Genomic DNA, 10,199 nt, shown 5'->3' with positions numbered 1-10,199 from the left:
AAAAAAAAATACACGAGTCAGCTATGCCCTCTTCTTCATCCCGTTAGCGCCATGCAGGCCGAAGTGGAGGAAACGATGGGAAAAGGGCATCAAGCCAGTGTTGTTGGTTTTAGAGGGGCTCGGCAGGGTTACGACCTCGTTGCTCAGCACACTCTTCGACAATTGCTGCTGTTGCTGGTGCTGCTTCCCTTGCTTCATCCCACTACACGACTCGGTCGCCGGAGTGCTGCACGCGGGCAACTCTTTTCCCCCGGCGTTGTGTTTCCACTGCTGCTCCCTCTCTGCCAGCGACTCGCTCTCCCGCCTCTTGTCTTCTTTAAGGAATTTCTTGAGCGCTTCCAGGCTCCAACGCCTGTGCGGGTCCTTCTCCAGCATGCCGTCAAGAATTTTCTTCCAGCGCGGATTGAGCTGCTTGCCGTAGGCGTTCCGCCCATTCCACGGGAACGGCTCGTGCATCACCTCCTTCATCATCTCGAAGTATGTCTGACCGTTGAACGGTGCTACGCCGACGAGCATGAAGTAGAGTGTGACGCCGAGCGCCCACACGTCGGAGAGAAATGGGTTCGGCTTATCGCCGTCCAATTGCTGAAAGTGTTCGGGCGCGGCGAACATCGGCGTGCCGGCACCGTAGCGCGTCGGGACGCCGATCTTTTTGGAGCCGTTCCGGACCAACATTTCGCTAACACTGAAGTCAGAGATGTACACCTGGTTGCCGTAGCCACAGAGAATGTTGTCGGGCTTGATGTCGTGGTGCACCACCTTGTGTTTGTGCAGGTACCGTAGTCCACTCACGAGCTTCCAGAAGTAGTCCGCACAACGACTTTCCGGGAGTGGTTCACAGCACACAACTTTGTTATTCCGTTGAACATGCTCCAGCAAGTATGCGTTCGTGAATCGCTCCAAGCTTCCGACAGGGTGTTCCTCAATTTTCACGACGGGGCCATTCGGTATGTACTCCATGACGAGATAGAGGAAACCCGACTTGGGATCATCAATGACCTCCAGGAGAGCCACACAATTACGATGACGAACATTTTTCAAAATGCGTATCTCGCGCCACAAGTTCGATTCATGAGTGCGACCATTTGAGCGAAATTGCTTCTTCTTGATAACCTTTATTGCTACTTTGGCGCCAGTCTCACAGTTCTCCCCTAGTTTCACTTTACCATGTCCACCAAACCCTAGGTCTCCCAAAATGGTGTAACGGTTGATGAGCTTTCGGCCATTTGCATCAACGCCTTGAGACAACTTGTCGGTTTCAAAAACAGGCGGCCGCACCACACTACGCATGCTGGGTGTCACTGGAATATCACACACACTTTCATCTTGTGCTTCTTCCTGTTGTTCCTGTTGTTGCTGTAGTGGTACTGCGAGTGAAATCTGAGGACCCGGCGGATGTGCGTGAGAGTTATGGGGCTGATACTCTAAGAGAATGCGGATCTCCTCCATTAACTGCACAAGGGAAAGAATCAAGTCTTCCTTATTTGCTTGCGATTTCGCTGAGAGCAGGTTGCGAACCTCCACCTCTAGCTCCGTGCATCCTATCACACGGGTCATGCTGTGCTGCTTCATGGCCGCCGTGTATCGCTCCACTATACTTTGCATACTCGTCAATACGTCATCTGGTGTCGACGGCCCTTTGTCGAAGGCGTCGATATCGTCCTCCTTGTGTCCCAGGAGGCTAACAAGGCTGCCTAAATCTTCGAGAAGGAGATTGCTGGGCGGCGACAGGACTTCTCCGGATTCCTGAGACGGCCCCACTACCTCCTCCATCGCCTTGGCGTACGGGTGCGGTGAGCACGGCAAGCAACGACGGGATGATTGTATAGTACTTTGCGATTCAAGACGTGCGAGAGCAAACAGAACAAAGAGGAACGGAACAAAATAATCGAACACAGGGAAAACAACAGCAAAATAGACGAACAGAGGCCCAGTAGGAATACAATGACACCTTAGTTCGACGACGCATCTCAAAACCACACCTCAACCAAAGCAAACAAGCAAGCAATCATTTATGGAGGAGACAGATCAGCCCTTCACACCGTTATTGCTGGCTGCGTTGTTGCTGCCTCCGTCAGATGAAGCATCTGCCGCATCCCACTCTGGGTCGACGCACAGTCTGTACGCCGCGCTAAACTTTCCCTCGAGGTACACGTTATTAGTCTCCTTTGCAATGGCGAAAAGACGCCTGAAACGCCGCGTCGCCTCCTGACGGTCCGCTTCGTCCCCCAGCGGAAGAGAGAGACGTCTGTCAAGACCGAGAATCTGCAGCGCCTCTGACGATGACATCAAAGTAGCAGAGCCGCCGCCAGTGGTGGTGCCTGTTCCTTGTGTTTCTTCCCGTAATTTCTGCGCCTCACGTTCGTGGGCCGTGATAAAGGCCTGAAAAAGCAACAGGCCCCCTGCAACGAGGAGGCGCGCCAGCTGTGGGGGAATGTAAAGCGCACGCGTGGGGCGCAGCGCTAACGCGTGTCTGCCGCGGAGGACTCCTGTTGGGTGGAAAAGCGACACGGCGCGCCTCATCGCCCACCCCCTCTAGTCCCTATTCCAAGACCGCAACTAGCAGCAAAAAAGATCAGCATATATATAGGGAGAGAGAGAGTGTGTGTGAGAGGGTGAGGTAAAAAAAGGAGGAGATAACAACAATTTTCTTTTGGTATGAGCTCCGTGTAAGTCCCCACACAATCATTCCACTTCCCTCTGTAGGGCCAGGAGGCATGACAACGAGCGCAGGAAGCCAACAAAAATACCCCCATCCCCACAAACACACTCACAAAAACGGTAGCCACCTTTCTCTCGCTACACGATCTCCGCCACGAGTCGATTCCTTTGATGCTTCCTGACATTCCGCCACTCCGCAAACTCGGCCTCACTCATCTGAAGCAACGGCCCGGTCGCCGACTTCTTCATGCGTGCAGGGTCGTAATTGGGGCTTGACAGGGAGCGGTGCGTCTCCGCGTAGAGCGCACGGATGCGATCGACGTTGCCTTCTGTCATTTTGTACACCGATGGTGAGGCGTGAGCCTTCGACAAAGCCACGTCCCGCGTCCCAATGTACCGTCGCTCCGCCCGTATGAGTCGGTGAGTGATGTACCGATAGAGTTCGTGCAGGAGTGGCAGCGTTCGACGCTGCGATAGCGGTGCCTCCCTGATAAACTTCACGAAGCGCTCTTCCCAGTACGCCAGTTCGTCCATGGCGTCCATGAACTCCCCCGTAGGGTCGAAGCCGTCGCGAGGAGCAAACATCGACTTTTCCCACGCCCGCAGTTTGGCGCCACCGTTCGCTATACGGTCTTCTTCCACCTGCTTCTGCGTCCAAACGGGGTTCTGAGCGGTGATGGCGCGTTCCGGCCACGGGTCGTCGCCAACCATCTCCTCCAGCGGAAGGAGGCGGTTGAGGCTGAGGTCTGGCGGAAACGGGATATACTTCGCCGCATGGTCCTTTGCACTTGGCGGCTTGTGACCGTACTCTTCCTCATACATGCGCTCCTGCGTGCGCTTGTACACAAAGTCCGCGTCGGGCTTGTGTCCCATGTCACGCAGCTTCAGGGCCTCGTGGAGGACGTCGCCAAAGATGGAATCCACGCTGCGCTTGCGGCGATTGCGTCGCCGGTTCACTGCTGACGCGACCGGGTCGATTTCATCCGGAAGCACCTGCTTCTCCTTCGCTGCCTGCCCCTGCTGTTGCTGCTTCAGGGCCTCTCCCACCGCCTTGAACGGGTCCTCAGCGCCAAGCGCATCGTCGTCGGAGTGCCCCGGTTTGCTCTGCGACGAAAGCCACACACGCGCCGGCAGGCGAACACCGCAAGAAAACAGCGGCGCCAGGCAGCTCACGTAACGGGCGACGGCTACGCGGCGCATTGCACCTCCACCACACACCCCCTTTCTACCATAATAATAAACAGAGCATAAGATAAAGGGATGCTACACACACACACACACACACCAAGAGTGCAAGAAAAAAAAAAACTCTACCCTCTTCACTCTGCATCGTCGACAAGACTGCGATGCAGATCACGTTTGCGAGGTCTGTGTGATCCCCAACTCACTCCCATTTTCAGTAAAAAGAAAACAAAAAAATATATAAAACCACACAACATACCCCGATCTCCCACGAAAAGCAATGGTCTCGATTCTGTTGTACTTCTGTTGGCGCAGCGTTGACCGCCGCTGCTGCTCATCGATGTTAGTGTACGCGCAAACATACCCGCACATACACAGACTACTCTGTCACTCACATCTTCACGGGGTTCTTCTTCTCTAGAGCCTCGCGGGCTTGAATCCACCGCGTCAAAACGGCGCTATCAGCGGCACAGAGCACAGCATCAAAGAAGAAGAGGTGCGCTTCAAGTCCTCGGACGACTCGCAAATTGCGTTCTTCTTCAATCGTCCGTGATGTCTTTTGCACCGGCAGAGGCAGAGACAGAGGACTCAGCGCAGCCCCCGAAACCGAAGCGTGAGTAAAGAGAAAGGCAACGTGCCTAAGCCACAGTTCCCCTCTGCTCACCTCTGCCGCCGTGTCTCCCCCGCAGCCGGCTGTGCGTTTCAGACGCAGTCGCATCAAATCTCTTCCATGAGGAGTGTTAGCGTTAACAGGAGACGCACCGCCACCATCGCCGCTACTGCTTCCGCCGTTGCCAACTGTAACACCACCACCTCCTCCTTTATCAGTCGCGAGCCCTTCTGCAAGGGCACTCCAGAATCCTTCCATCATTTCCTCCAGAATATATCTGGGATGCTTGCTCCTGTCACGCGCGTCCCCATTGAGGCGTTCCATGCATTGAAGGAAGGCACTGCCAACAATCACCGGCGGAATCGCCTCAATACCGGAATGCTTGCCGCCGTTGCCTTCGGCCAGAAATTCCTCTGGGCCATCCCTGCACGCAGTGACCCCATCGCCTTTATTCCTTTTGTGGACGTCAGCAGTTGACGAGACATACGAGGTAAATGAGGCCTCCAGAATGCTTCGCAGCGGACCGCGTGGGAGCCTACCTGCAGGACTGCGGCTACTCGTGCCCACACCACCTTCGAATCTTGCAGATTCATTGAGTTCAAATGCCACTTCAGCCACATCTGCGAGCTCAGCTGCATCGTCTTGCAGCCCCTGAGCACCCAAATCACCTATAGACGGTGCGTCCAGAAGTTTTTCCCCGTCTTTCGCTAGGTAGAAGCGGCTCAATCTCCGTAGACCACCGACGGCGAATCGTCGTTGGAGCACCTCCACGAACAGTGGTGTCGGGCCCCCTTTTGTGCCGCCTTCATTACCCACGTGAGTGGGCACATTATGATAGCTGCCTGAGGAAGAGGAGCTAATCTGGTTCCGCTGCTGGTCCACCAATTCCTTTAAACGCTGCGCAGCTCGTCCCACTAGCTCCACAGCGAGTGGTGGATGAGCTACTCTCTCGGCCGCACCTGCAGCGGCTCCATCCCATTGGCATAATTCGAGACTCATGTGAGCCTCACCGATCATGTCAAGATGGGCTAGCAACGCCTTGACAGCGAGCTCGCGACGCGGTGTGGAGGCCGCCGCGCAGACCGTTTTCACGAAATGAATGTCGTCGTCCCGCCTCGTAGAATCGAGAGCCTCGACAGATCCCATGGCCTCGAGAGTGCCAGCGGCGGGAACGATGTCCACAAAGGCATCAGTGTGCTCGGATCGGCGTCGCCTTGTCACACCTACGCTGTCGTTATTGTCTTCATCTGCAGCTCCCACAACATCAGCAGCAAGGTGCTCGCTAATACCCCGCAGCAGTTTCCCTAGCACGTCACAGCCCCATCCCACCAATTTTGGCCGCCGCGGTGACCAAGGAAAGTCCTCTGGAACACACCACTCCAGGAAAAACAAAGAGTGCGCAATGAAATCGCTAGAAACGAGGACTACACTGCACCCATCCTGCGAGAGAACGGTTTCCTCCGACGGGACGAAAAACCAATCGCCCTCACTCCTCTGAGTTGTCCTTGGTTCACCAGGACAACTCAACGAGAGCTGCTGCAGTTGCTGCAGTGACAGACCAAATCTGACGCGGGGAGGAAACCCACAGACGCGAATACTGCCCTTGGACTCCTCTCCATTCACATTATCAGACGCAAGCCTCACAAGAGAAGGCAGCATGCCCCCTGATATTTCCCTCGTCATTGTCTGTGTGGGAGAGAGCACAATGAGGAGTACTTCAGGGTCGGCCACAGCAACAACACCCTCACCCTTGCCGTTCCTTCGCAGACCTCTTGTGGCAGTTACCCACCACTGATGCGTCTCGTTGAAGAGGCTATCGACCTCTGTGTAAACCTGATCAAAGTTAATGTAGTAAAAAAAGCTGTCCTTGCAGCCGACGAGAGGGGGAGTTTCCCGACGCTGCAACAGCACGCATCGGTGGGACGTGCGGTTCTTTGCGCCACAGCGCCCCACTGGAAATGAATACAAAAGGGCTTGCTGCACCTGCCGTGATGCCAAGAACTCCTGCCGAAACGTCTTGAAGAGCGTTTCTTCTTCTGGGCAGAGTTGCTGCTGCGGGGACTTCTGCGTCCATGTTCCCTGATTCGCAAGGCCCAAGTTGTTGTTCGCATTGACCGTGGAGACCAACGACTGGGCCACGGCTGTTGTCGTGAATGCCATCATTCCGCGCAGAGGCGTTGAAGAGGACATTCCTTTTCTGTTTCCTTCGTCCTTTCTTCATGCAATCAATTCAATCCGTTTATTATTATTATTATTATTATTAACGATGAATTGTGCGAGGGCGAGGTACGCACGATTGATCAACGCATTCATGCAAACGAAGATAGAAAAAAAAACATCCGCAATAGCCGCTCAAAATGAGATGGGTGCTCGTGTCGCTGCAAAGCCTTTTTTGTGGCTTCTTCCCTAAACACAAAACACACCTTTTTTTTGTCAGCTAACTGCCAACAAACAAGAACCGAAAAAAACATATACACCTTAACACATCCACTCCACTATGTCAACTCCTCCAAATCGCACAAGAGACGCTCTCGGTAGGAAGGTGGCAGTGATAGAACCTGCGCCAGCACCTTGTGGTACATTTCTTCTTCCTCTGTTGGTTTCCTCGTACGTCGCGGATTTGCCGCGTATTCTGCAAACTTCAAGACAAACTCCACTTGAGCTGAGCTTGGCTCGAATGCCCTTAGCTGGCGGAGGAACTGATCCGCCTCATTGTACTCCATGCCGTACTGGCTAATCAAATAAGCCATAGAGAACACCCACGCCCTGGTATGACCTGTTTTGCACATTATATACACAATCCGATGTTCCCCAGCGTTTTTGAACGAGCCCTTCTTCCTGCCGCCAATGTGTAGCAAGGGACAGGAATGCTTCCTGCAGGCTATCCCCTTGCATGTATCCTCATCCTTACCATTAAGCAAATGCGATGCGTTGTAAACGCTGCTACAGATCGTGAGCAGCTCTTCGAGCACCGCCGTTACCACCTCTGGGGGATTTTCCTGCTTCTCTGGGGGAATAAAGGGCACAAAATAGTAGTCCACCGTCCCGGTAAACTGCTCCCAGTCCTTCAACACGGCGAAACCATGTGGTATTGACTCGTCCAGTTCTAGACAGGATACCACGGAGAGAGCTGTGCCGCCGCGTGCACGGCACTGTCGCCAAAGCTCGAGAAGGTGACCGGCACCGTCTTCATGGGGACCCGCGCGCGGAATGCCCCCCACCACGACGTCTTCGAGCACCCACGTCCACAGTTTCCCGAGAGTCTCCCGTGACGACGCCGCGGAGGAGTGCTCTAGAGCAGCTGGAACGGGCTTGACGACGCCCCCGCTGCGGGTCCCCGTTGTGGTGTTCTTGCTGTTTGGGGCGATGTTACGCTCGCGGTGGCCGCGGCGTGAGCTATTCATCTTAGATGCGCCCGTGAAGAGCTGCCCGATACCTTTCGGACGACTGAAGTCGCACTCGCTGCGGAGCTTTCGCATTCCTTCCTCCAGGAAGTGATTGTAGCGGTCTTCGAGGTACAACATACACAACTGGTCGTCCTCCGGGAGATTCCGTCGACCTACGCGCTCGCAGAGATCGTTCAGCTCCTTCAGCTTACGCTCATCTTCACGCCTCAATCCACTCATGGCCTACGTTTGAGTAGAAATAAGCGGCAAGCCTCCGAGAGTGTGGGCGCAAAAGAGAGAGAGAGAGAGAGAGAGAGCACACCCGCACACCTCAGTTTTGAGGAAGCGTGAAGAGTGCTCTGCCCTAACGAATGCGATCGATCGATTGAGCGAGCGCTAAGCAGAAATCAAACCCAAAAAACAACAACAACAAGAAGGACAAAAAGACAAAAGAAACAAACAATGCAGCAGAAATGACAGTGACACCATTCGCCTCGTCACTATCGTCAACTTTCCCTCAAAGGGCGAAACAACAACAACAACAACAACAACAACCAAGGTTTGTGCCGGCGAAGAAAAAAATACAACAACAAGAAAGAAACAGATGCCTTTCTTGTTCCCACTTACCCCTTCATTTCATTGTTTTCCATCGGTCTTCGGCGTCAATAAAACGGCTTGAGACGCGCAAAGCGCCAGTTCCATTTCGCCTTCATAGATGGCTGCAACGGGCGCCGCATCCATGTCGTAACGGCTCCATTACCCATTTGCATGTCACCATCTGTCTTATAAATCATCCAGCGCGAAAGGTGTGGAAGAGAGACCTTCAGCCAGTTCTCCCGCATGAATGGCGGGATGTGGTCAGCCCCCTTCTCACGGTATTTGAAATGTCCCCACGTCTCCCACGGGTGGCCCTCAACGTAGCTGTCTGGTGTTCCAAAATAAATGTACTCTCGCACCGAACCTATGCGCCGAATCATGGCCGTCGGGTCGTTGTTCATCATCATGTCCGACATCAAGACAATGGCGGGCTCGTACTTTTCTAACGCAACTTGATCCTTCATCTTTATGATGGGATGCGGTTTGAACTCGTCTTGTTTTTGTGGCGGTATGACGAGAAGGTACGGGTTCATGTTGGGTTTCTCATGAACATGAATGATCGGCACAGGTATCTTCCCGGTTTTGTTTAGCAGCGCTCCCATCTTCCCAGTGCGTGAGCCCATAAACAAAATGGGTGCCTTTTTCGCCACTGGATCCTCGATAAGCGCGTGGCGGTGGGCAATGTAGTCGGCGACACTCTCGATCAGCTCCTTGTTCAGGAGTGTGGACTGCGCCGTAACCATCATTAGGTACGCCAAGGTGTTAAAAGGGGTGTAGTAGTTCCAGAAAAGACAATACCATTCTTCAAAACTCATCGCAGCCTCCTTTTTGACACTGCATCTGGAAAGCGGCAGCCGTGAGATGTCTTCAAGAGACGCGAACAGACCCTGCCGCCACCAAAGCGGCTTTTTAAGCCCTACAGCCTGCAGCGCCGTGACATACTGTGGGAGATAAGATGGGTAGAAGCACCGCTCTATCTCTGCGTAGTCCACATTCTTTGCCTTCAAAAAGCTGTTACCAAGAAATTCCGCGTATAGGACTGCAATGGCCTGCAGATGACTGTCCTTGCCCTTCTTGTCTGCTTGCTGCAAGCGCTCGCGGAGGCTGTCGAAGCGCTCGGCCTCAAAGCGCGGGTTGAGAGATCCAGTGAGCTGCACGAACTTCGACTCAGCATTCTTGCTGTGGAACCGGTTAACGGGCGGCACCTCGAACGTGTAGCCATTGATTGTCCCCACTTTCTGGTAGATGCTGCGCGCATCCTCGGAGGAGTACTGCACGCCAAGCATAGTTGGGGTCCCAAAGCCACCGCTGCCGCCGGTGGTGGCGCTGCTACCGCTGCTGTTGCTGCTCTTAGACATTTCTCCACTCGTTGCGTTGGTGAGACGGTACAGATAAAAGAGAGAGTATGAGAGTTTTCCTTCCCCTCCACACTAAGCCCCTTTCAATCGGGTATCTGATCGAAAAAAAATAGTAATTGAATCTGTGATGCTTCTTCCCGGGGAAGCAAGCAACAAGACGCGGCTCCTGATGCTGCTACGGATTCTCTCCCAACTCAATAGTTCGCTTTAATAAGAGATAAAGAAATAGTAACAAAAAAAGTTTATATATCAAAAAGCTCAGCAAACGTCCCCAACAGGAGGATGATCAAGTCGATGGAAAGGTGTCAACACAGACACCAATGAAGTCATATTAGCTATCCGCGAGAAAAAAAACACACAGTCGTGCTCTCCCATATTATATATATATATATATATATATATATA

General features: G+C 53.5%; 6 protein-coding genes across 6 annotated transcripts; all 6 read right to left on the bottom strand.

The window, feature by feature from the left end:
- Positions 1 to 21: 21 nt before the first annotated feature.
- On the bottom strand, positions 22 to 1,773 carry DQ04_01291050 (protein kinase; the record flags this gene model as incomplete). The annotated part of the gene is made up of 1 exon (XM_009310515.1): positions 22 to 1,773. One exon carries the CDS (start codon positions 1,771 to 1,773, stop codon positions 22 to 24), a length of 1,752 nt encoding a protein of 583 aa, XP_009308790.1.
- Positions 1,774 to 2,028: 255 nt separating this feature from the next.
- On the bottom strand, positions 2,029 to 2,523 carry DQ04_01291040 (hypothetical protein; the record flags this gene model as incomplete). Its single annotated transcript, XM_009310514.1, has 1 exon — positions 2,029 to 2,523. The coding sequence occupies one exon, from the start codon at positions 2,521 to 2,523 to the stop codon at positions 2,029 to 2,031; it is 495 nt and encodes a 164-aa protein (XP_009308789.1).
- A 276-nt stretch (positions 2,524 to 2,799) lies between these two features.
- On the bottom strand, positions 2,800 to 3,861 carry DQ04_01291030 (hypothetical protein; the record flags this gene model as incomplete). Its single annotated transcript, XM_009310513.1, has 1 exon — positions 2,800 to 3,861. One exon carries the CDS (start codon positions 3,859 to 3,861, stop codon positions 2,800 to 2,802), a length of 1,062 nt encoding a protein of 353 aa, XP_009308788.1.
- A 373-nt stretch (positions 3,862 to 4,234) lies between these two features.
- Positions 4,235 to 6,616, bottom strand: DQ04_01291020 (hypothetical protein; the record flags this gene model as incomplete). Its single annotated transcript, XM_009310512.1, has 1 exon — positions 4,235 to 6,616. The coding sequence occupies one exon, from the start codon at positions 6,614 to 6,616 to the stop codon at positions 4,235 to 4,237; it is 2,382 nt and encodes a 793-aa protein (XP_009308787.1).
- Positions 6,617 to 6,948: 332 nt separating this feature from the next.
- Positions 6,949 to 8,079, bottom strand: DQ04_01291010 (hypothetical protein; the record flags this gene model as incomplete). The annotated part of the gene is made up of 1 exon (XM_009310511.1): positions 6,949 to 8,079. The coding sequence occupies one exon, from the start codon at positions 8,077 to 8,079 to the stop codon at positions 6,949 to 6,951; it is 1,131 nt and encodes a 376-aa protein (XP_009308786.1).
- A 422-nt stretch (positions 8,080 to 8,501) lies between these two features.
- On the bottom strand, positions 8,502 to 9,794 carry DQ04_01291000 (hypothetical protein; the record flags this gene model as incomplete). The annotated part of the gene is made up of 1 exon (XM_009310510.1): positions 8,502 to 9,794. The coding sequence occupies one exon, from the start codon at positions 9,792 to 9,794 to the stop codon at positions 8,502 to 8,504; it is 1,293 nt and encodes a 430-aa protein (XP_009308785.1).
- Positions 9,795 to 10,199: the final 405 nt, after the last annotated feature.

Source organism: Trypanosoma grayi (genome assembly GCF_000691245.1).
Source record: "Trypanosoma grayi strain ANR4 Tgr_129_V1, whole genome shotgun sequence".
Classification (NCBI taxonomy): Eukaryota; Euglenozoa; class Kinetoplastea; order Trypanosomatida; family Trypanosomatidae; genus Trypanosoma; species Trypanosoma grayi.
Note: the sequence above shows the minus strand (reverse complement) of the source record. Positions and strands in the feature narration are given on the sequence as shown.